The sequence below is a fragment of the Aethalodelphis obliquidens genome, unplaced genomic scaffold (genome assembly GCF_003676395.1).
Source record: "Aethalodelphis obliquidens isolate GAN/ISIS:26980383/991018 unplaced genomic scaffold, ASM367639v1 scaffold141, whole genome shotgun sequence".
In the NCBI taxonomy this organism is placed as follows: Eukaryota; Metazoa; Chordata; class Mammalia; order Artiodactyla; family Delphinidae; genus Aethalodelphis; species Aethalodelphis obliquidens.
Window position 1 is genome coordinate 188,316 of NW_020838085.1, and position 26,801 is coordinate 215,116.

Sequence of the window (26,801 nt, forward strand, 5' to 3'; positions counted from 1 at the left end):
GAGACATTATTGTATTTTAAAGCTGGAAAATAAATAATGCTGAACACTCAGAGACACATAGTACAACCTCTTACTTTTACAGACCTATTAACCAAGACCCCAAAATAGTAAGATAGTAGCCCAAGGTGACACCACTGATTTGTGACAGATTAGAAATGGGCCTAGGTTTTTACCTCCCAGAGTCCATTACTCTTTTCCTTGCCCTGCATAGCCTCCAGATCATATGTTCATTTCTTAGTTTACTGCCATGAAATTGTATAATGGAATAAATGAAAGTCTAGAATTCTCTGTTATAGCATAAAATAACCATATAAGAAATAAAATCTAAAATTATCCTTGAAATAAATCTGTTTAGAGCAAAATCTAATTGAATAAATGTAATTACTTTTCCACCAAAGAAAAGTGACATGTCTAATTTTTTATTATACAGCCATGTGCAATTTGAATTGTTGAAATATTTGTAAGGTAATAGCATTATGATGTATCTACTTTATATACTCTGAGAGACAGGATCTTTTGTCAGGAGCATGAATATCTGGCACTTTACACTTAGCGCTCATGTATTGAATTCATATTCTCCTGGCCATTAATAAACTAACTCTAGTGATACACTCATTGGTGGTAGGAAGATTCAGAGCTTGCAAGGGAGTTTCCTTATGTTTTCTATTAACTTCCTCAATTTTATGTTTTAAAAGCCATGCTTTGTACTCTGGGATAAATGGTGAGGAAACTCATTGAAATTTTGAAATTTGACATTTTTAAAAAGGAAATCTAAAAGATACCCTTGGTGAGGATTCAGTAGAGTAGAGAAAAGGTTTTTGTATTTGTATAATTTAAGTGCACTTCAAATCGTGAAATAAGTACCTGTCGATACTGTCAAAGATAAACAAAGCCAGACACTAGTTAAAACAAGCATAGACTTTATTCAGTAACTGTTGCATCAGGGAGGAGGATCCAGTATGAGCTGAACTCAGGAGAGAGAATAAGCTGGGGCCTGAGAAGTGTCAGCGAAGTGAAGTTTACAAGAAGCAGGAGGGAGTTGGTCACAGCAATCTGGACTTGTTAATTGATGCTTATAAAGAGAAACAAACTTCTGGAATCTTTGTGACAGGAGGGAGGTAGTGATGCAAGTTAGAACTAAGTACCTACCTGGCTGGGAGCATTATCTCCTTGAATTTTTGCATTTCAAAGGGAGGGCTCTGAGGTCCTTGAGAAGAAGACAGTTGTGGGTGGTAGATTTACATCTCAAAAGGAGAGAGAAGGGAGTTATAATTGCAAGCTTTCGAAAGTAACTGCTCTAGGAGGGGTTCAGGAGCCTATCTGCCTATCACCAGATTTTGACTGGAACAAACAGTAAATTATCCTTGCAGCATTGAACTTTCCCAGATAGGGACCTTAAGGGGGACTGGAGTCGTCCTAGGGATATGGCCTTGAGCTGTTAGAAACGTTGTTAGTGCTTGTTCAAGTCTCTTAGTGTGTGTGTGTGAGGGAAAAGGGTGGACAAAATCATTTGTGCTGAGAATCTGCATTTTTTATAGGCTAAAGTTGAGGCCTGGTTGAGAAGATGGCTTGGAGGAGCCTGACTAGAGTTTGATCAAGAAGAGAGTGTGTATCCGTACATCTATATATTTTTTTAAATAAATTTATTTATTTATTTATTTTTGACTGCCTTGGGTCTTCGTTGCACTGTGTGGGCTTCTCATTGCGGTGGCTTCCCTCGTTGCGGAGCACAGGCTCTAGGCGCGCGGGCTTCAGTACTTGTAGCTCGTGGGCTCTAGAGCGCAGGCTCAGTAGTTGTAGCCCATGGGCTTAGTTGCTCCGCAGCATGTGGGATCTTCCCCGACCAGGGCTCGAACCCGTGTCCCCTGCATTGGCAGGCGGATTTTTAACCACTGCGCCGCCAGGGAAGCCCCATACATATTATTTTGAATGACTTGCAGATATAGAAGGCAGATGATCCACTTTGGGATAAAGAACTAGTTGCTTATATGAATAGATAATTTTTTCATGATAACTAGAAAAATAAACCAAGCCAAAACAGTGGTAAATGAATTAATTTACCTTTCTGCATTTACATGATTTTAATTGCCGAAATAAAGTAGGTGGAAAATGTGGCTTTGTGAGGAAAAAAAAAAACTTGTGGATTTTATAGATAATGAACTAGTGAATGGGATAATTGCCAAAGGAACTAAAACTTATTTTTGCTGAGTAATGATATCATGGTTACAATCATGTTGATGACAAGGACAACAATGGTGATGATAATGACAGCCAACATTTATTGAATTCTTAAAATATGCTCCAAGGACCTGGCATTTGTTTATACTTTAAATATACCAGGGATAGGCAATGTGTACTATTATTGCCTGTGTTTCCCAAATGAAGACTTTGTGGCTTTGGTTAATAACCTGGCCAGGCTTGTTTAAAATTGGGGTATAAATTCAGGCAGTCTGGCTTCAAGAAGACTTGGTCTAACCCTTAGGCTCTACTACGTGTTTAGCAGTAGAAGGTCCAGATAAAACTAAACGATTGCCTACTTCTATGCTCTGCATTGCTTAGTTCATACTTACGGAGCTGGGTTTATCTTCAGGGTCCCATTTTAGGAATGACAGTGTTGAACTAGATTGTGTCTAGAGAAGCATATGCATGGGGGTAAGTTGTAAACCACATCATATAAGTAAAGATTGAATGGACTAAAAATATCAGACCTATTTGAAAGGGATGTTTGGAGGTTTGTGGAGGGATAGGACCTAGTTTTATAGATGCATATTTTTTTCCCCAAAATTGTCATTAGCAAAAGAGAGGGGACTAACTGTACTGCTGATAAGAACTAGAGCTGATGGGAAGATGTTAAGGAACACCAGGTTCAACTCACAGAGGGAAGTGCTTTCTCAGTACTGTTCACTAGTGGAATGACTTCTTCCTGAGACAATGAATTCCTCATCACTGAAAGGATTAGAGCAGGTGACATTGAGCATCTCTCAATAAAGGATGACTCTTTTGAGTCTATGAAACATGTTAGTGTTGTCCTCTACCAAGTAAACAATAGTATGTCTAAAGAAATGAACAAATTCAATCCCTTGAGGGATTTTTTTCACCCAAATATGGAGTCTAAGTACATAATGCTGTCTTTTTTGTTTGTTTATTTTGGAGGCAACGGGTAAGAGGATTACATTCCAATTTTAATTTCTATTTATTTGCAGATTTGTATGCTCTTTAATATCTCAAAGTTGAAGAAGCCAAAGTCCATTTTATACAAAACAGAGCTGAGCCTTCCAGAACATTTTGATATCCCCAAGACAATCTGCATTCCTTGGATTCCGGAAACTCAAGCTAAATTGATTCAATATCAAGGAACTAAATCTGCAGAAAAAACAGGTAACCAATAATGTGTACACTGCAATATCTAGCACTGTCTCAGGTACCTGCAATACTAAAATACAAAGAAGAGATTATGTTAACTAATAGGATGTTCGTAATATAATTGAAGAGATAGTCCAGCTACATAAATACCAATTGTTGAATGGTACTTTACATTATAAATAACCAATGTACTACATCATAGTAATTTAAATTACGTACTGAATTTGGGTGCCAAATACTGGTACTGAAATTTACTGAAATTTGCCAACCTGTCTTTGGTAAAGAGTGGTTATCTGATTAAGACAATAAGTGCTCTTTGAAGAAGGTGAGCTCTTGCTTTCACAGGGAACTTGGTTACAAAGTTGCGCTGGAGTTGAGACTTAGGCTGGCCCTAAAGGATAGGAGGGATATTGATGGCAAGAACATATCAGAGGAGAGAAAAGCCATTTATGAGCAATTTATCTTTCATCTGGACAAGGGCCTTTTTTAGTTGAGTACCTACTTTTGGTCTCCTTTATTCTGTGTATTTGTGTTACTTACTGCTATACAGCAACGTGATTGTGTGTATGTGTATGTTTTTTTAATATTCTTTTATATTCTTTTCCATTATGGTTTTTCATAGGATATTGAATATAGTTCTCTGTGCTATACAGTAGGACCATGTTGTTTATCCATTCTATATATAAAAGCTTACGTCTGCTGACCCCAACCTCCCATTCCATTTCTCCTCCATCCACCTCCCTGTTGGCAACCACCAGTCTGTTCTTGATGTCTGTGGTTCTGTTTCTGTTTCATAGATAGGTTCATTTGTGTCATATTTTAGATTCCGCAAATAAGTGATATCGTATGGTATTTGTCTTTCTCTTTCTGACTTACTTCACTTCGTATGATAATCTCTAATTGCATCCATGTTGCTGCAAATGGCATTATTTCATTCTTTTTTATGGCTGAGCAGTATTCCATTGTATATATGTTGCACATCTTTATCCATTCATCTGTCAATGGACATTTAGGTTGTTTCCATGTCTTGGCTATTGTGAATAATGCTGCTATGAACATTGGGTGCGTGTATCTTTTTGAATTATACTTTTGTCTGGATATATGCCCAGGAGTGGGATCACTGGATCATATGGTAATTCTATTTTTAGTTTTCTGAGGAACCTCCATAATGTTTTCCACAGTGGCTGCACCAACTTACATTCCCACCAACAGTGTAAGAGTGTTCCCTTTGGTCCACATCCTCTCCAGCATTTGTTATTTGTAGACTTTTTAATGATGAGCATTCTGACTGGTATGAGGTGGTACCTCATTGTAGTTTTGTTTTGCATTTCTCTAATAATTAGCGATGTTGAGCATCTTTTCATGTGCCTGTGGGCCATCTGTATGTCTTCTTTGGAGAAATGTCTATTCAGGTCTTCTGCCCATTTTTGGGTAGGGTTGTTTGTTTTTTTGTTGTTGAGTTGTGTGTGCTATTTGTATATTTTGGATATTAAGCCCTTGTCAGTCACATCATTTGCAGATATTTTCTCCCATTCTGTAGATTGTCTTTTCATTTTGCTTATGGTTTCCTTTGATGTGCAAAAGCTTGTAAGTTTGATTAGGTCCCATTTGTTTATTTTTGTTTTTTTTTCTATTGCCTTGGGAGACTGACCTAAGAAAACATTGGTATGATTTATGTCACAGAATGTTTTGCCTATGTTCTCTTCTAGGAGTTTTATGGTGTCATGTCTTATATTTAGGTCTTTAAACAATTTTGAGTATTTTCATGTATGGTGAGAAGGTGTGTTCTAACTTCATTGATTTACATGTGGCTCTCCAACTTTCCCAGCAGCACTTGCTGAAAAGACTGTCTTTTCTCCATTGTATATTTTTGCCTACTTTGTCGAAGATTAATTGACTGTAGGTGTGTGGGTTTATTTCTGGGTTCTCTATTCTGTTCCATTGGTCTGTATGTCTGTTTTTGTGCCAATACCATGCTGTTTTGATTACTGTAGCTTTGTAGTATTGTCTGAAGTCCAGGAGGGTTATGCCTCCTGCTTTGTTCTTTTTCTTCATGATTGCTTTGGTGATCCTGGGTCACTTATGGTTCCATATGAGTTTTAGGATTATTTGTTCTAGTTCTGTGAAAAACGTCATGGGTAATTTGATAGGGATCGCATAAAATCTGTAGATTGCTTTGGACAGTATGTCTATTTTTACAATATTAATTCTTCCAATCCAAGAGCAAGGGATACCTTTCCATTTTTTTGAGTTGTCTTCAATTTCCTTTATTAATGTTTTACAGTTCTCAGCATATAAGTCTTTCACCTCCTTGGTCAGGTTTATTCCTAAGTATTTTATTTTGGGGGGTGCAATTTTAAAAGGTATTGTTTTTTTTACATTCCCTTTCTGATATTTCATTGTTGGTTTACACCAACAATGCAACCGATTTCTGTATGTTAATCTTGTATCCTGCTGCCTTGCTGAATTTGTTTATCAGTTCTAGTAGTTTTTTTGTGTGGGATCTTCAGGGTTTTCTATATATAGTATCATATCATCTGTATATAATGACAGTTTTACCTTTTCCCTTCCAATTTGGATACCTTTCATTTTTTTTTCTTTTCTGATTGCTGTGGCTTCCAATACTGTGTGAATAGAAGAGGTGAGAGTGGGCATCCTTTCTTGTTCCAGATTTTAGCAAGAAGGCTTTCAGCTTTTCACCATTGTGTATTATATTGCCTGTGGGTTTGTCATAAATAGCTTTTATTATATTGAGATATGTTCCCTCTATACTTTGGTAAGAGTTTTTATCATGAATGGATGTTGAATTTTGTCAAATGCTTTTTCCACACCTGTTGAGAGGATCATGTGGTTTTTGTCTTTTTCTTTCGTTAATGTGATGTATTACATTGATTGATTTGCATAATGTTGAACCATCCTTGTGAACTTGGGATGAATCCCATTTGGTCATGGTGTATGATCTTTTTTGTGTCTTGTTGGATTTGGTTTGCTAACATTTTGTTGAGAATTTTCACATCTATATTCACCAAAGATATTGGCCTGTAATTTTCTTTTTTGGTGGTGTCTTTGACTGGTTTTGGTATCAGGGTGATGGTGGTTTCATAGAATGTCTTTGGGAGTGTTTCCTCCTCTTCAGTTTTTTGGAAGAGTTTGAGAAGGATTGGTATAAGTTATTTGTGTGTTTGATATAATTTGCCTGTGAAGCCATCTGGTCCTAGACTTTTGTTTGTAGGGAGTTTTTAAATTATAGATTCTATTTCACTTTTAGTGATCAGTCTGTTCAAATGATCTATTTGTTCTTGATTCAACTTTGGTAGGCTAAAGTATTCAAAAGTAATTTACATTTTTCGTTCACTTTTTTCCTAGTTGGTGGATAATAGTAGGAATATAATTCCTTTACTAGGGCTTTTTATTTGTTATCTTCCTATGGCTTTGTGTTAACTATAAAGTTTTTCTAAATCTGAAAAGGTGATTGCAAATAATAAGGTACAGGGTAATCTGTTCACTTTGCCTTCCTAGGAGATCTGAGAACCCAGATTCAAATGCCAAATGGCCAAGCAGGTAACAAGGATTTATGAATTGGGTCTGGTCTATGGCAGTAGGGATGATGGGGCCTATGACAAACTGAAGAGTAAATGCCCTGTCTAGACATTCAAATTCCAAAAATAAAAATAAAAATAAAATCCTGAGCTAGACAAACAAGTGTGAGGTCATGTTTGACTGACCAGCTGTCAGTTTGAGACCTTTCAGGTTAAGTTGTTGTCCTTTTTTTTAATCTTTATTACCTCCAGCTTTTCTGTGTGCTATTAAATTTTTAAATGAAGAATTTATTTTCATAACATTTTAATCCCTTTTGAGATAACTGAATAAAGCTGTGTGCACTATAAACTGGCTAGGATTGTCCGTTCAGGCCATTCATTTATTCAGCTGTTCATTCAGCAACACTGTTCTGCATTGATTCTTTTGGGCAAAGTGATGAAAATTGCTGTATTCATCCCTTTGAAGGACTAATAGATAAGTAGCTCTTGTAATACAATGGGATAAGTATTGATAGAGAGGCACCTATATGGAGTATGTTTACAAATAAAACTAACATTAATACAGTTGATTATAGAGGGTAATTCAAATTTAAAAGAATTTTCATTTTGAGAAAACAAATAACTAAGGATACATAGCGTAGGCTTGCCATGAAACTCACAGTATAGTCTTACAAATGAAGACTGTGGCATATTAAGATGCTGTTTAATTATAAATAAGTATGAAGTGATTTATATTTGAAAGTCTTTCACTCAGATATTTTAATAAGACTAATATGTGTCTTTCATATCAACTGTTAACTATCCATTTTGGTGAGAAAATTATTGTGAAAATTAAGAAAAAATAGAACTGCAAACAATTTTAAAGGATTATCATAAAACTTTTACAACGTAATTAGCCAATCATGGTTCATGTCTAACTTAATTGTCTGTGCAGTTGAGTTTATAGAGGAACTTTTGAGCCCAAGTTTCTGTTTTCATTTCCTTCAGCATACATTTAAATAAAGTAAGTTTACATAAACAGAATATTCTAACTCAGGATAGTAGCAGGTCATATAAAATACATACCCTTAGCAGTGTACATTCTATTGTGAAGCAGTGGACTTGATTAATGAAAAGGAAAAAAATGTAAGCATTTTTACTTTAATAAATAACCTATTAGAATTTGAAGCAAAGAATATTAGATTTAAGGGTTTAAAAAACTTATTTTTATGGTATAAACTAATTTGAAGAGAACAAACCAGCAAATTCCTAGCAATAAGTATAGTAATGTAAAAGCAATTTTTTTTTTATGGGTGGCTTAGAGAAAGAAAGAAATGACAAGTGTTTATGTGGAGGAGTAGAGGTAGCGCAGTCTTCCTGCTAATTTCAGGAAAGGGGTGGAAGTAGAGTCATATAATCTCTTGAAGTTCTAAACTCATTAAAAAGAACTAGTTTTGATATATTAAAAAATGGCTGTCTTCGGCCCCCTCATATTAATGTTGCCTATCAGTCTATACCTTTTTGAAATTCGTAAATAAAATTCCACAATTCTGCTTACATAGCTATTACCAAAATTATTAAAAATAATCTACTTAAATCTGTATTTATTTCAGCCCCATCATTTAGAAAAATATTTTTTTCCACTCTACCATTTAATTATAATGCTTTCATCAGAAGGAAATGAAGCTGTAAAGAAAGTGCATGTGCACATAGTAGGTGCATCCATCTCTGTAGATGTGACAGATATACATATATGACAACAGTTTCCCATAGAAAGGAGACATCGCTTGTCCCGCTTCACGGATCTCAGAGATCCTATGAGTCCTTCATGATAGTGGACTGGGGTGGGTCTAACGTTTGTTGAACACCGACAATACACAAAGCACTGCAAGGGTTGGTTTGTGTACATTTTCTTTTTTTTCCTCCAATTTATTTATTTATTTAAATTTATTTATTTATTTATATTTGGCTGCATTGGGTCTTCGTTGCTGTGCATGGGCTTTCTCTAGTTGTGGCAAGCGGTGGGGGCTACTCTTCGTTTGCGGTGTGTGGGCTTCTCACTGCAGTGGCTTCTCTTGTTGCGGAGCATGGACTCTGGGTGTGCAGGCTTCAGTAGTTGTGGCACGTGGGCTCAGTACTTGTGGCTCGCAGGCTCTAGAGCATAGGCTCAGTAGTTGTGGCGCATGGGCTTAGTTGCTCTGCAGCACATGGGATCTTCCTGGACCAGGGCTCGAACCCGTGTCCCCTGCAGTGGCAGGCGGATTCCTAACCACTGCGCCACCAGGGAAGTCCTGTGTACATTTATTCATTTAATTCTCCTGATAGATATTTCTGTCTCAGACCCTATTTAGGCATTAACTTCTATTTGCTAATTTGTGTACTCTTGCATTTCTCACAGCAATCTTTCCAAAGTGTTATTAGTCTTTTCAAACATCCTCTTCACTCCAGTCTTTTCCCCATCTCCAGCCTCCACTGGACAATGACTGCATCTGTTCTCTCATGGAGGAATAGGGGTTTCATGAACATATACTCTTCCTTATCCCCCTTATTGCTTTCACCCCATTCTCTGAATAATAGGAATCTACTCTATCAGCCTTCCAACGTGTATCTTTTATCTTATCTCAGAACCTGTTTTGGGGCTCTTCTCCATCATTTATCATAGCTTTGTCTTCTCTGAGAATAGTTCCTTCACTTTTGGCTCCCAAGTGTTGTCAAACTTCAAAAGCTAAAGAAACTCCTACCTTTCCCTTGGTAAACATATTTCTCAGTAGAGGAATCTGCATTTGCAGTTTCTATTCATGCATAACTTTCTCAACTTCTCAAATCTGGCTTGTGCTACCACTGTAGCAAAACAGCTAGTTGCTTTCAGTGGACCATTCTCCGTCTACATCTTACTGGACCTCTATAGCATTTAACCTGGATGATTAAGCATCTACTCTTAGAATCCTAGGCATTTGATATCAAGGCTTTATCCTTGTTTCCTGCATTTCTTCTCCATCCCCTTGACAAGATTTCTTCTTAGTCTCTTTGTGAGTTCTTCCATTTATCCCATCAATATGGGAGTCTTCAAGGTTCTTCTTGCCCTAATGGGGCTATTATTACTTTTTACCCATCCCCTGAGGGATTTTGTACACTCCCATAGTTACAACTACCATTTACATCACCAGTATTTATTTCTATTCCTAACCTTTTCCTTCTGTTTCCAACTTATATATTCAGAGGCAGACTAGTCATGCCTACCTAGATATATATGCAAATAGATATACAAGTAGATAGATAGACAGATAGACAGATAGAAAGATATAGAGATGTATCCCTCTAACTCAAAATGAATGCATTATTATTCTCCATTTATTTGTTTCTCACTACATAATCTTTATAATTTCAGATGGTGGGACTTGACCTGTCTCTTATATTAGAAATCTGGGTACGCTACTTGAAGCTTTTTTCTTCTGAGCCCATACCTGAAATTCATCTTGTAGTCCTAAATTTTCTGTAGTTTATTTCCTTTTCTTTTTCTCTACTCCCACTGTTATGATTCAGGTGTTCATCATCACTTCACAAAATGAGAAAATAATCACCTCTCTCTCTTCTCTCTTTGGTGCAAATTTAAGGAGATAACATGTCAAGAATTTAAATGCCTTATGGTATACCTAATAAATGTTGGCTATTAATAATATACTAATCCCATCACCCTTTTTACACTTCACCCCTAGGCACAAGAATAATTAAATCTGACTCTGAAATATTACTGAAACATTTAGTGATTTTAGGTACAGACTTACTCTGATTCTAAAGGAACATAAACTTTATGAGTCTTCACTTTTTCAACCCCCCTTTCTAGACCCTATACCTACTTTTATATTTGTAATTTTACATTCTTTCTCTTGAAGAAGGCCCCCTAAATTGTGAAGGCCTCAGGCTGCAGAAAATCTGGACTTTTCCCTGGTTGTAGATATTGACTTAAAATCTCATCTACTTGTGGTTCTGGGGGTGTTGAAATTTATGAACAGGAAGAGTTCCATGGACCTTAAATAGATATAGGTAAGCAAGAAAACTCCAGTGGATCCAGGAGCACTTATCTGAGTCAGCTCCCCAATGTCAAAGGTCCTGTGTGTTCTGTGCCACCCATGAAAACTCTGTTTAAGGGCACTCAGACAAAATGCTCTGGGCTGATTTTGCTGATCACCTTAAACAGAGCTCAAACCCTCATTACTAAAGATTATCACTTCAGTTTCTAGCACTTTGTGCTATTGACCCAGTTTCTTCTTCTCTCCCAAGGGATACATGGCAGACATATTGGAAATGCATATTGTAGGAACAGTGTTTTCCTTCTTTCCTTCCCCCCATCTAATTCCAGTTTTCCTAATTTTCTAATATTTACTAATAATTAGCAGTCAAATAGGTGACAAATATCCACTAAATCCTTCCATGACAATGATCATGTAAAGTGATCATAAACATGTAGTAAACATTTGCTAGTAATAACTAACACTATAGGTAGTTCTACCCATTTTACAAAGATTAAATGCATTATTGTAATGCCTAAATTATCCTTCAGTATGAAAAAGACTGTAAAATTGTTGCAATAGAATGAACCTAAATTCCTGCTTAAAATTTATTAAGTATTCTTTGAAAAATAAACCCTACATCTGCATTATATCAAATAACCGCAGATGTATTTCAAATAGAATAAAAAATAAATTTCATTTAACAGAGTATCATTTAAAATGTTAGTTTTAGTGATTAAACTTAATTGAAACAATCTACTATATTGTCAGCATTGCCAGTGGTCACCTAATTTCAAAAGTGTGCTTTAATTAATTTTCATCAACATATCTTGAGTTAAACTTGTATTATTATTATATTACATTTGGTTTTGGCAAAAACTGTTTTCAAATTTGCAAAGGCTTTTTGAAATAAAATTACTTTAATTCACTTAGAAATATAATTCAAATCCTCTGCATTTTCCAAAGAGGATCACCACAATCGTAAGCCATCAAGTTCGATTACAGTGTATAAAAGAATGGGAATAGATTTTGGAAGGAAATTTGTAATCCATATACTACATCGAAATCTCTCAAGAAAGGCAAGGGACACACAGCTCTGTTATTGGTCTTTAAATTTATATTTAATTATGAATATAATAGGTTCTGTTATAGTCTAGCTTCTGAGAATACTTGCAAGTATAGTCATATAAGTTAATACCTGTCACTTGAATTTACATCAAGTGAAAACTAAGAGGATATTCACCTATATTCATTCTCAAAACTTTATTCTCCTATTTATTTAGGTATTCCATTTCTAGCAGCTTTATTGAGATACCATTCACGTACTGTGCAATTTACCAACTTAAAGTATATAATTCAGTGGTTTTTAGTATATTCATAGATACATGTTACCATTGCCACATTCAATTTTAGAACATTTATGTGACCTCAAAAAGAAACACAGTAGGGCTTCCCTGGTGGCGCAGTGGTTGAGAGTCCACCTGCCGATGCAGGGGACACGGGTTCGTGCCCCGGTCCGGGAAGATCCCACATGCCGCGGAGCGGCTGGGCCCGTGAGCCATGGCCGCTGAGCCTGCGCGTCCGGAGCCTGTGCTCTGCAACGGGAGAGGCCACAACAGTGAGAGGCCCGTGTACCACAAAAAAAAAAAAAAGAAAGAAACACAGTAACCTTTAGCTATCAACCTCTTATCCCGCTAGCCCTAAGCAATCGTTAATTTACTTTATCTACATATAGATTTGGTATTCTGAAGATTTCATATAAACGGCATCATATAATATGAGGTATTTTTGTGACTGGCTTCTTTCACTTAGCATAATGTTTCTATAGTTCATCCATGTTTTATCATGTATCAGAACTTCATTCCTTTTAATGGCCAAACAATATTTCATTGTATGACTATACCATATTTTGTTTATCCATTCGTCATTTGATGGGCATTTGGGTTGTTTCTGCCTTTTAGCTACCATGAATAATGTTGCCATAAACATTAGTGTACACGTTTTTGTGTGCAAATGTTTTCATTTCTCTTGGGTGTAATACATATACATATACATATACACACACACATACACACATGCACACATCCATAGCTGGGAGTGGAATTGTTGAATCATATGGTAACTCTATGTTTAAACATCTGAGGAACTGCCAGACTGTTTTCCAAAGTGGCAGTTCCATTTTTACATTACACCAGCAGTGTATGAGGGTTCAAATATCTCCACATCAACAGTAACACTTGCTATCGTCTGACTTTTTTATTGTTGCAGTCCTTGTGGGTGGAAATGATATCTCATGTGATTTTGATTTGCATTTCCTTGGTGTCTAATGATGTTGACCATCTTTCCATGTGCTTATTAGCCACTTATATATTTTATTTGTATAAATGTCTAGTGAGATCCTTTGCCTATCTTTGAGTTGCCGTTTTATTATTGAGTTGTAAATGTTCCATGTATTCTAGATACAATACCTTATCAGATGTATGATTTTCAAATATTTTATCCCATTCTTTTGGTTGTCTTTTCATTCTCTTGATAGTATTCGCTGAAGCACAAAGTTTTTAATTTTGATGAAGTCCAGTTTATCTTGTTTAGTTGTTCCTATTGTTCTTGCTTTTGATGTCATATCTAAGAATCCACTGCCAAATTTGAGGTCATGAAGATTTAGTCCTCTGTTCCTTCTAAGAATTTTACAGCTTTAGTTCCTGATTTAGTTCTTTGATCTACTTTTGTTAATATTTGTATATTGTTTGATGTAATGTCTAACTTCATTCTTTTCATGTGGCTATCCAGTGGGCTTGTCACCATTTGTTGAAAACACTGTTCTTTTGGCATTAAATGATCTTGGCACCCTTGTTGAAAATCAGTTGGCTATAGATACATTGTTTATTCCTGAATTCTGTTTTATCCCATAGATCTGTAGGTCTATCTTTATGCCAGTACCACACTTTTCTTAATACTATTGCTTTGTAGTAAATTTTGAAATCAGCAACTGAGTCCTGCTGCATTGTTCTTTTTGAACCATATTGTTTTGGCTGTTGTGGGATCCTCACATTTCCATATGGATTTTAGAATCAGCTTGTCAGTTTCTACAAACAAGCTGCTGGCATTCTGATAGGTATTGCATTGAATTTGTAGATCAATTTGGGAAGGATTGTCATCTTAATATTGTCTTCTGATGCATGACCATGCAATATCTTTCCATTTCTTTAGGTACTCCTTAGTTTTTTTGTAGTTTTAAGAGTGGAAATTTTGTATTCCTTTTGTTAAATATCATCCGAAGTATTTAATTCCTTTTCATAACATTGTAAATGGAATTGTTTTCTTAATTTCATTTTTGGATTATTCATGGCAGATGTATAGAAATACAGTTGATTTTTATATATTGAAATTATATCATGTGACCTCGTTGACCTGATTTTTTATTCTAATATGTTTTACTGGATTCCTGAGGATTTTCTATATACAAGATAATGTCATATGCATGTAGAGATGGTCTTACATCTCCCCTTCTAAAATGAATTCTTTTAATTTCCTTGCCTAATTGATCTGGTTAATATGCCCAGTATGTTAAATGTAGGTGATAAGAGGGGACATCCTTGTCTTCTTTCTGAGCTTAAGAAGAAAGAATCCAGTCTTTAAATTCTCATGATAGCTGTAGGTTTTTCATAGAGGCCCTTTATGAGACAGAGGAACTTTCCAGCTATTCCTAGTTTGTGTCATTTAAGTTATCTAATTTTTGGCATACAATTATTTATAGCATTGTCTTACATTCCATTTTTTTTCTGTAAAACAGAATTAATGCCCCCACTTTTATTTCTGATTCTAATAATTTGAATATTTTCTTTTTTGATCCATTTAGCTAAAGGTTTGTCAATTTTGTTTATCTTTACAAAGAACTATCTTATAGTTTCAGTGATTTTTCTCCACTGTTTTATCTTCTCTATTTCATTAATTTCTCCTTTAATCTTTATTATTTTTTTCATTCTACTTTTTTAAAGCTTAGGTTGTTCTTCCTTTTCCAGTATCTTAAGGTAGAGAGTTAGGCTTAGATTTTAGATCATTCTTCTTTTTGTAATAGTCATTTACAGCTGTAAATTTCCCTTAAGCACTGCTTTAGCTGAATCCAATAAGTTTTTGTATGTTCTATCTCCATTTTCATTAATTTTAAAATATTTTCTAATTTCCCCGGTTTCTTCTTGACTCATTGATTAAGAGTGTATTAAGAATAATAATAGAGGGACTTCCCTGGTGGTGCAGCTGTTAAAAATCCGCCTGCCAATACAGGGGACACGGGTTCAAGCCCTGGTCCAGGAAGATCCCACATGCCGCGGAGCAACTAAGCCCGTGTGCCACAACTACTGAGCCTGCACTCTAGAGCCCATGAGCCACAACTACTGAGCCCACGAGCCACAACTACTGAAGCCTGTGTGCCTAGAGCCCGTGCTCCGCAACAAGAGAATCCACTGCAATGAGAAGCCCGTGCACTGCAACAAAGAGTAGCCCCCGCTTGCTGCAGCTAGATAAAGCCCGTGCGCAGCAACGAAGACCCAACTCAGCCATAAATAAATAAATTTATTAAAAAAGAAAAAGAATAATAATAGATATTTTGAAAGGCAGGTTGAAATATTATGAGCCATGCAATATATAAGTTAGATAAATGTAAAGCTTCTCTGTTCAAAACTAGAGAAGATGCTCCAGAGCTCTGTTTGCTTGTCCTTCCCTGCCTCCTATTGTATCCCCAGTAGTGGTTCATGAAGCAGATTCTCATAAGGCTGGGGTTCTGGTGAATACAGGTTTTAAGCCACTGATTTGCTCCAGCCTCCACATTTATAGATGAGGAAATTAAAACACAGAGAGGTTCAACAGTTTAACTAGAATCAGGTAGTTAGTGACAGAATTGTTACCAAGTCCAAGCTCATGCTGCTGTCCCCTCAACAGGCCAGTAAATCAAGAGACAAGTTGTTGGGGAAAGGAATCGCAACTTTATTCAGAAAGCCAGCACACTGAGAAGATGGTGGACTAGTGTTCCAAAGAACCATCTTGCCTGAGTTAGAATTCAGGCTTCTTTTATACTGAAAGAGGAGGGAGTAACGTCGAACATTTCCTGGTTCTGGTCAGCCTAAGGAGGGGATGCATTAATTTCTTCCTTCCTGCAGTTATTCACAGGTGGGCCTGGTCAGGATGTTTCCTGTGAGCCAAACAAAGGTATTTTAACTTAACACTCATTACATGAGATGCAGGGTTCCCAGAGATGGGCCATTATGTGTAATTTAAGCTTATAGGTATAATACCTTTAGTGATTAACTTGTAATAGAATACCAAGTTTCTTCCCTATTACAAATTCACTCTTTTTGTTGTTGTTTTTTTTTTTTTTTTTGCGGTATGTGGGCCTCTCACTGTTGTGGCCTCTCCCGTTGCGGAGCACAGGCTCCGGATGCGCAGGCTCAGTGGCCATGGCTCATGGGCCCAGCCGCCCCGCGGCATGTGGGATCTTCCTGGACCAGGGCACGAACCTGTGTCCCCTGCATCGGCAGGCAGACTCTCAACCACTGCACCACCAGGGAAGCCCACAAATTCACTCTTGAACATAAGTCTTCACCTTCTTTGAACAAAGATGCTAAATGATGTGATACTTTATTCAACAAATATTTATTGAGAGCCTGCTGTGTGTAAGCAGTGTTCAGGCACCAGAGATATAGCAGTGAACACAATAGAGAGGGTTCTTGTCTTCTAGAAATTTGATACAAAAAGTTGTCCCTAGTGTTTGCCATCCTTGGGACATATGTTTTGAATGGCACTTTCAGTATTGGTTCCTGCTCTTCTGTGACTCATTCTTCCATTCCATCTTTTTGACTGAGGGTATTACTTTTTTGGATAATTAGCCAGTTAGATATACTGAAAGTGGTTGTAGCATAGAGAAATATGATGAGCCACATGAGAACTTAACCCAAATTTTTACTTCAGTAACTTTTTTTTTTTTTAACATCTTTATTGGAGTATAATTGCTTTACAATGGTAGTAATATTGTTTTAATAAAAAGGGTATTGCCTCTGGTTTTCCATTTTAAATGGTCTACCAATTATTAGTGGCTAGGTTGACCTATTATATGTGTATAATTATCAGCTCTGTTCATAACTCTCAGCCGTTTATATTTTAAATCAGTTGTTTTTACCACATAATATCTGATTGAAAATAACTGCATGGTCTTCTTCCCCTATTTGATCAACTTTTCATGTAATGCTTGAAGGTTCTGGTGCAATAGTCACTCTTTATTTTTCAGAAAACAACATGAAGGTGCAATTTTTTGTGAAGTCCATTTTATATTTTCATGCATGGTGATTCAAAAGCGATTTTAATTAAGGTGTATTAAATTTCATGCACAAGACTTTAGTATAGTGACATTTAGCAATCAGAAAAGTAGTTAGGTAAGTTAACTGTATTAACATAGTTTGGAAAATCTTCTGATTTTGCTTGTCACTGCTATATCATTTTATTTTTTGGTGAACAGAGTGTAAAACTTTTTTTCATTTTTTAAAAATAAAAGTCAGTAGAAAAATAGTGGCTGAACCAGAATTTTGTTTTTAAGTTTGTGGGTGATTGTATATTCAGTTGAATGCACAGGATACTAGCTAGTGGCACATTCCATTGTAATATACACATGGGTATCATAAAGCACAAAGAAGGTATATGAAGTCAGTTTCTTTTAAGCATTGTGTCTATGATAATTTACCATTCCTATGTTTAGTAAGTTTCTGGATTTTACCACTAAACATAGAATCATAGAGACTTTTTATTTGTCTTTTATGCTTCAAACATTTTGATCTTTGTCTTTCGTGTTTTAATAAGTATCATGACAGATACTGTCATGATAGTTCTTGTGGAAGGAAATCATAATGCTGTCTTTCCTCAGAGAGGTGCCTCTTGACCACCTCTGGGATGTGAAGGGCTTCCCCAGGTGCACCTAACCATTAGACTTCATGTTGAAGCGTATTTGGATCTAACATTAGGAAAAGGGGGGGTCTGGTGATGCAGTGGAAGAGGGGGTGATGTTAGTTTCAGCAGTTGGTAGGTGAGTAGTTACTTAAAAGGTAAAACCATGAGCACCTTATCTACACATTTCAAAGTCTGACCATTGATACTTATATTTTAGTGATTACTCTGCTTTCTGTCATGCTTTTTATTCTAATCTGAGTCAATGACATGCATTACCTTTGGAGAATATGTTCAAGGGCAGTGACAATCCTCTGTTCCCATTCCCTAATCATGCTTCAGGTTGCAGGGGTCAGTCCCATTGATCACAGTATTGTCCTCAATTCACAAGGGTGTTTAATGTCACTGCTCACCCATTCCTTGGCTGAGACAGAAAATTGGTCATGTGCTTTTGTAATCTGGCCGCAATGGTGGATAAATGATTGAGCTGCTGAGAATGATCACTCCCATCTCTTTCCATTTCAGGGTTACTCTTTTCCATTTCATTTCTTTGCCTCACCTGTGGGGACACTGAGTTTCTCCCTTCTGTATGAACTCCCTTTTACAAACATCATGTTGTTCTTTTCATTTTATTTCTAGCCATCAACCTTGGTGTTTCTCAGAAAAAATGGTTTTAGACTTAGAGTTAATATTGTGATTTTTGAGATGAATGTTATACGATAGTATATAAATCTTTACCAAAATATGTGAGTTATAATTATGCGATTCCAACAAATCTTAAGATAATAGGAAAGAAAGAACTGGAAATGCTTACTGAAAAAGTTAGGAAAGAATTTCTGTGGAGGATTGACAACGTGGATTGACTTGGCATACTACGTGTTATCTCACTTATAAAAATAATTTAATCAATAATCTGTACCTATATTCATATCTAAGCTGTGTTCCATTTCACTTAATTATTTGTCCTAAAAATTTCTCATTTAATTGTAGTATTTGTACCTCTTCCATTCTTCATGTTTCGTTACTTTAAAAAACTTATTTTTGTTAGAAGTTTCATTTTATTTTATTGAAATTAAAAAGAGTTTCATTCATTCATTTGGATTTGTTTTCAAGTGATTCAAATGATGAAGAAATCTAAGTTCTTATCCTCAGGAAGCTTATAGACTAGTGTAAATGACAGCAGTGGGCACATAATAACCATAATATGCAATTCAAAGTGATAAATGCTTCTCTGTTACCCAAAACTGGGTTCACCTCTTGGTGGGTGTTGAGTCAAAAGACACAGCCAAGCCAAAGATCGGGAGAAGGAAGGATTTATTACTTTCAGCAAGTAAGGAAAACACCAGGGATCTTTCCCAAAGAAGTGTCTCCCTGAACATCAGCATTGGGGAAGTTTTAAGCTAAGGGTACATGCGTATTCATGAAGGGGCTTGAGCAGAGGAGAATTCAGCATAAAATCTGGGCAAAGATTGACAAAGTCCAAGCTTTAGTTGACTGAAGTCAGAAAAGGTCAACATCTGTCTTAAAGGACACTAGTCCACACTTCGCCAGCCAGAGGGGCCAGCTGGATTTCCGGGCTCTTGCAGTGATCTCCATGCACCCATAGAGGGGGCCAACCTGGCAGGCTTCAGTGATGCTGTCAATAAACACTCCTTTGGCAGCCCACCCATGCCAAAGAGAAATGCCTTTTCAACAGTTTTTATTCTTATTCAATTAAGCTCTTCCTGACTTGAAAAATTCCTCTTCTGCCAATGAAATGTCCTCTTCCTTCCCACGTGGTGTGGTCACTTGCTGTGAAAACTGGTCACGTCAGAAAAGGTAAATCTGGCTGTCCACGGACCCCCCCCCCGCCCCCCTTCCTCCCTCGGGGAGACAACCATGGTGATTTCAGTGTGTTTTGTTTTTAATTTTCACAAAGCTTTTATCTGTGATTCTTTCCTTTCAAATACAGTGTTGTGATCATTTTGAAAAAAAAAGAGAAAAGGTCAACATCATTATTCCATCCTCTACCTGGGAACTCAAAGATACGTATCATATTGTTATGTTGTTATGTATATCCCTTGAGGAGGAACTAGAACTGTGATCACTGAACTATTGTTTCCTGACTGCTTTTCCTTTGTTCCTGCATTCCCTCACTTCCCTTAAGAAAATTAATTACGGAGACCTGTTCAAGGGTAAGCATTGTGGCCAGGCTTACATCACAAAATGGCTTAGGCCAAAAATGGCTTCTCTTATGTCAAGAAAGCCATGCCTGCTTCTTTTTCTCTGGAGACCCTCTACCCCATCTGCTTACATCTCTTCTTAGCTTTCTGGTCACTGGAGTGTTTATTCACCTGGTTACAGAAATGGTTTCAGGGCTTGAGTTGACCACATTTGATTCAGGGAGAGGCAAACCTGGGACTTTTTCTGGAATTTTGGGAAAGGAATGGCGCTTTTTTTGCCAGTTTTTGGTAGGATAAGTTGGGAGAGTCTACAAGAATGAGGTCAGCACAGAGGAAAGCAAAGTCAAAAGGCTGAGAAAGAAAGATGATATCTCATGAGCTCAGGTGTGTCCCTGGATGCTCTCATTGTTAAAGTGGCCATTCCGTCTGTACATGCCAGTTACTGAGTCAGTAAATTACCTCTGTGGCTCCTGCTAGTTTTGGGTGGGTTTCTGACACTTATAAATGAAAGTGATTTGAGAAATGCAGAATCCAAAGCCTGTGCTCTTTCCACATTGCCAGTAGTTGCCAACCCTGGTTGTACATCAGTGGCTCCTGGGTAGCTTTTAAAAAATACAGATTTCAGGCCCAAATCTACACTTACTGAATCATTCCTAGGTTGGAAAAGGTATAGGAATTTGTATTTTAAAAGTTTCCCTCCAGATCACTGTCATTGTTAATCTGCATGTTAGAATTGGGAAACCACTGCTCCACAGCATAATGCTACCACTTTACAAGTGGAGAAAGTCAGACTCAAAAAGTTTAAGTCCTTCAAGAGGCCATGTAAGATGGTCACATCAGGTCTCCTGAGTAAGCACTTAAGTCTACTAAGTCTTTGTCTATTGCTGTTTCCATTGTGCTATGCTATATAAAATAGTCACATTGCTCTTTCTTCTGAGGTTAGTAATTGTCTTAGTTTGAGTCCCCTAGAAAATGAAGTCTGAGGCAAGAATTAAATACTGATGCTTTACTTGTATGGTGCTATCCGGGAGTAAGAAATTTTCTTTTACTCTTCTAGGTTCTTCTGGCTGGTCTGAGCATTAAATTAACATGAGACAGATTAACAGGAGAAAATCAAAGTTTGATAACATGTAGACATGGGAGAAACCCAGGAAAACCGAGTAACCCACCAAAATGGCCGAAGCCCTCCCCTTAAATACCATCCTCGGCTAAAGACAAAAGAGGGTATTGAGGGTGGGGAGAGTCAGTTGCGTGAGGTGACCTGGAAAAACACAGTAAGCAAGGGTGACTATGATGCAGACTTAAGTCATTGCCTTTTCCATTGATAAAAGAGTTTCTAGAGATTTGGTCATCCTTCTCTTCCAGATACAGAGAGGGAGGCACCCTTTCAAACGGAGATTTCCCTTACAATGTAAATGTTTCTTACAAAAGGACAATTCCTACTTGGTTTTCAGAGCCCTTAGCAGGTCTGCTGTGTCTCAGAAAATAACCAACTTAAAACAATTAATATGCTAAAGAGACATATTTTAAGGTGGTAAAATTCTGCTCCCCTACTGTGCAGACTCAGGGTAGTGCGTGTGAGAAAAAAGAGAAACAAGGAAGGGAAGAACGGGAAGCAAAGCAATGAATGCCACATGGCTAATACCTTAGTGTCCACTACTTGCCTCTAGGATGAGATGCAACACGTCACTCAGCAAGTGTCACTTTTGAAAAGCTATGTGAAAAGAAAGTGCCCCTGAGCAGTCAGTGTGAGAGAGGAAGGAAAGGAATATCTCCTGTCTCCTGCTCTTGTTTGCCAGATTTTACACCATGGGTGTTAAGGGTCCTAGGCTTCAAGGTGGCATTCCCTGGCCCCATGGAATGCCAGGTTCTATGCCCTATCATGGCAAGAGGAGCCCAAAATTCCGAGACTGGGACTGATCTACCTGTGTGTAGAGCAGCAGCCAAGGGGTTGACTTCATTAGTTCTAGAGGAAGTTACAGGTCATCCTCAGGCAGAGGAACACGGAGGTGGGACAAGTGGTTGAAGTTGCTGGAGGTGGTGGAACCAAGAGAATCTCAGGAAGCACATAAAATGTACCCATTATACCAATGTTATCTTACTATTAATATTTTAGAGAATTCTACTAGATAAACTGTCTGCAGCTTTCAAGAAAGACACTGTCCAATTTCCTTCCCTTTCCCCTACCATCTCTGCTGACATGGTTCAATCACAGACCCTGAGCCAAATCTCTTCTCAGACCCAGCACCTAGGGGCTCATCTATGCTGACCCTCCCACCCCCACCCCAGTCTCCAGTGTCATCCACATTGTCTCATGAGTACTAGTTCTGTTACTGAGCTGAACTTGAGTCCGTTCACCTGCACAGTAAAGCCACAGCAGGTTGTGGTGAAGGAAATGCAGCATTTATTGCAGGTGCCAAGCAAGGAGTCCAGGCAACTCATGCTCAAAAGACCCAAACTCCCTGATGGGTTTCAGGGAAGGGGTCTTAAAGGCAAGGTGAGGGAGAGAGTCACATGGTACACGATCAGCTTGTGCACAATTCTCTGATTGGTTGATGGTGAGGTAACCAGGGCAGTGTCACAGGGATTAACATCATCAATCCTCAGGCTCCAGCTGGTCTGGGGACTATGTGCTCATAGTCATCATGCAGTTAACTTCTTCCATCTGGTGGAGGTTTTAGTATCTGCAAAACAACTCAGGAATGTGCATCAGACTGTAATCTTTGTCCTTTAGGGAGGAACTAAAGATTTTGTGACCGTTATATGACCGATTTATCATTTAAATTGTTACCGGTTCTCCTGGCCTAACTGCTGGGTTTTTTTGTTGTTACTGTATGTCCACATACTTTCAGTCATTAATTCTTGAGCCAGCCTTTTGTGACTCAGGGCAGGCCTGGGAAACCAAAGCTTTTCTACAAACAAGAGGCAGGTGGAGGACATGGTGGGGGGGGGTGTCCTGGGAAGTCCCCATAGGGTCCCTCTCGGTTCCATTCTGACATTAAATCTGGCAGCCCTGGCTCCGCATTCATAGGCTGTCATCCTTACGATGCGTCTCTCTCTTTCTGGTGTGTTCCACTACCCAGGCATAGGTTTCTACTTTATTTCTTAAAATCCAGGTGTGTTGTTTCCAGACTCCTTCCCTGGGTACTGGTACACTTTTCCTGCCATCCACCCTTGTTCTGACAGCCCAAAGCCCCTCAGACAAGAATCTTGCCCCTGAACTTGGGATCCTGGGTCTTTCTTGACTGCAGACTGGCCTCTGACATCAGCCTGACCTAGCTCCCCTTTTCTCTGGACCACTTACGTGATTACAATTTCACTTCCTACTTTTGAAAATCCGAGTCATAACTATTGTTTGACTAAAATGACTTTCTTATCTGGCTACCTTCCTATACCTGTCCTCCCATAGTCAGAGTTTACAGCTTGTTGAGTTGCCTATACGTGTCCTATCCTAACGCTTGGGTTTTTGCCAGCTCCAGCTTCTTTCTTTTTACTCTGCACCATGCAGTAATGAGATATGATTGTGTCCTATGTTATCAACGAAAATATACTTTAAGTCAAATAATTTGCATAACCAAGTTAAAATAATTATAATATCCATGAGTGTGTATTCTTTATCCTTATAGTTTTAATATAAGATATTTTCAGTTTGATAAATGTCTTACTTTGGCTTTTATTGTTTTATAGCTGTGGACATAAAGCCTGCAAGTAAAAAAAAATGTGAACTTTAAGCAGTGTCTTATTCTTCCTATTAGGTGTTCAATAGTGAATATATGCTGTGCAATAGTACGTTTAGGGAGACATTTAATCAAAAATTGTATAACCTTTTCCCCTGGTCTAAGTCCTAGAGAATGTGCTTTTTATTGGCTTCCTAACAGTTCATTCAGACTAATTTACACACTTAGTAAATCAATCTATTTAAAACTCAACTCTGTTCAAAGCATTTTATATTTAATACAAGACAATTAGAGAAAGTTTATGGTATTCAGAATTAAAAATGCAAAACACAAAGTTAATTTGCTGTCTGCAATCTCTTGCTTCCATCCCCATGGAGGGGTTAATTAGAAAGGGAAATCTTAAATTTATTTATTTATTTTGGGCTGTGTTGAGTCTTCGTTTCTGTGCGAGGGCTTTCTCTAGTTGCGGTGAGCGGGGGCCACTCTTCATCACGGTGCGCGGGCCTCTCACTGTCGCAGCCTCTCCCCTTGCGGAGCACAGGCTCCAGACGCGCAGGCTCAGTAGTTGTGGCTCACGGGCTTAGTTGCTCCACGGCATGTGGGATCTTCCCAGACCAGGGCTCGAACCCATGTCCCCTGCATTGGCAGGCAGATTCCCAACCACTGCGCCACCAGGGAAGCCCATAAAGTGAAATCTTATTTTAGTTCTTTTCTGTTGGAAATTTTGTCTTCTGAGAAAAGTTATATGAAAAAGACAACTTCCTAGTTTAAATACCGGCAAGCTACAATTCCATGATAGGCTCTCTCCTAATTTTCCGTTAAATGATCCCTGAAGACATACAGAAATTCAGAAATTCAATATCAATGTAAAGTAAAGATAACAGCTATTCATTTGCATAAATCCTATGAGGAATTCCCAGTAGTCACTGAAAGGATATGGCCTGATTGAAAAACACATTTAATAACCTCCATAGGCTCATGCTCAATTAAAACATAATTTAGGTATAAAAAGAAAACAGTTTAGTCCCATGATCTGCCTTTTCCTCAGAAATTTATTTTCTGCAACATACCAGAAAACTAGGAAGCTGCCTCCTAATTGCATACCTCCTGGTACATAGTAGGTGTTTTAAAATATTTTTCTAATGAATGAATATAGGTGAAATACTCTCCAAGGTGATCCTCTATTAACACTTCTTTGTTTGCACCTCTTTTAAGAAAACAAACCCCCTGAACTTAAAATGACTGTAACTGTATGAGGAAAATGTGGAAGAACATCATTCTATCATAAGGATGTATAGAATCTAGCATGTAGATCTGGTGTTGGTGACAGAGATTGGAAGAGTCCAAGTGATTTTTGGTACATGTTGTTGGTGGGATTAGAGTTTATCCAGTAACAGGAAGTTCATGAAATTTTCTAAGATGTAAATTTTCCCTTAGGTGATTTGAAACCTGCCAGTGGATATAAGAAATATCCCCCCTACATCTAACAGACATATGCTTGTTTGATACAGGAAATTGACCCAAGGGTATGCATTGAGCTACTTCCACATTTAGATCTAAGAGATCGCTGCAGAATGAAAGGCGAGTGAGACCCTGTACAAGTGACCACTTAGGAAAGATAACCCTCTCCTATTTATAGAAGCAAATGAAAAAGAAAAGACAGAATGGTTTTTTAAATGCTAGAAGTTAACAGAGTGACACCTAAATTCATACTTAGTTTATCGTGAAACAGTTGAATGGCAAAAACAAGATAAATTCTGAAAAGCAACAAGAGAAAAAGACATACTAGTTTCAAAGGAACAAAAATTATACTGAAGGCAGAATTACCAATAGGAAAAATAGAATCCAGAAGACAATGGTATTGTAGTACTGAAGCAAATTAACTGTCAGCCTAGAATTTTAAATCCCAATAAACTATCACTCAAGAGTAAGATTGAAATAAAATTATTTTCAATTCAACAGTGAAATTGGGACAATTTAAAACTCACAGATAGTTGCTAAAAGAACAAAGGAGGATCTACTTATGGATGAAGGAAATTGAATTCAGAAGAAAAACTTGGAATCAAAGAGCTGTAATTAATAAAATAATCACAAAATGAGATATTAAACATAAATATGTCATTAGTCATGATAAATATAAAAGTTGATATTTTCACAATGGAAGGTGAAATACAGCTTTATGCCGTTTACAAAATTACCTGGTAAAATATCCAAAAACTTATGCCAGGTATTAGCTAATCAAAAAATAGCTGGCATAAATATAGAAGAAGTAGACTTTAGAGAATCCCCTGGTGGTCCAGTGGCTAGGACTCAGCACTTTCACTGCCGGGCCCGGGTTCGATCCCTGGTCAGGGAATTAAGATCCCACAAGCCATGCAGTGCTGCCAACAAAAAAAGAATAAGTAGACTTTAAGGCAAATAAATGTGTTAATTTAAAAAGGAATACTTGAATGTAGAGAGAAATTTTGAACTTATTTCCACCTAATCACAGAATCTCAAAATGTACAAAGCAAAAATTGGCAAATATGGAAGAAAAATGAACAAATCCACAGAGCGGGAGATTTTATTACACATCTCTCAATAATTGATACATCAAGCCAACAGAACATTAGTAAGGCCCTACTAGTCTTGACCAACACAATTAATAAGATTAGGTATTCCTGTACCTATTAAACCTAGCTTGACTGTGCTGGAAATAATTGGCAGTTCTTGCCATTTGCTTATTATAGCACTTTGATATCCCTCTCTGGTTTTTTTCCTGTGCTTTAGAGCACCTGGGGGATGTATAGGTATTGCCTTTCAGCAGAATTTGACAGGGAACTGCATACCAGTCTTTTCTGCTTGCAGATACTTAGAAACTTCATGGGGCAACAAGTCTGATGCTCTCAACCATTTGGAGTTGGTTAGGAAAGGTCACATGCCATTCTCTTAGCATCCCCCAAACATTCTTTTTCCTTCCTCAATTCCAACTTCCCTTTTTCCTTTATTTTTGTCCTCCTTCCATCTTCCTTTCTTCTTCTTTCTTTCTTTTTTTTTTTTTTTTTTTTTTTTCGTTTCGCCGGCTCCTTTCTTTTTTTTTTTTTTTTTTTGTGCGCAGCCTCCGGACGGGCAGGCTCAGCGGCCATGGCTCACGGGCCCAGC

The 26,801-nt window shown here is 37.5% G+C and overlaps 1 protein-coding gene across 1 annotated transcript in view; it reads left to right on the forward strand.

Moving 5' to 3' along the window:
- The window catches only part of LOC113616456 (cilia- and flagella-associated protein 47-like), a gene marked incomplete at its 5' end in the record, with an annotated part of 358,695 nt that overhangs the window by 177,140 nt on the left and 154,754 nt on the right, over window positions 1–26,801 (forward strand). The window contains 1 exon segment of the mRNA XM_027099781.1: window positions 3,204–3,378. Coding sequence (XP_026955582.1) covers window positions 3,204–3,378 — 175 coding nt within the window.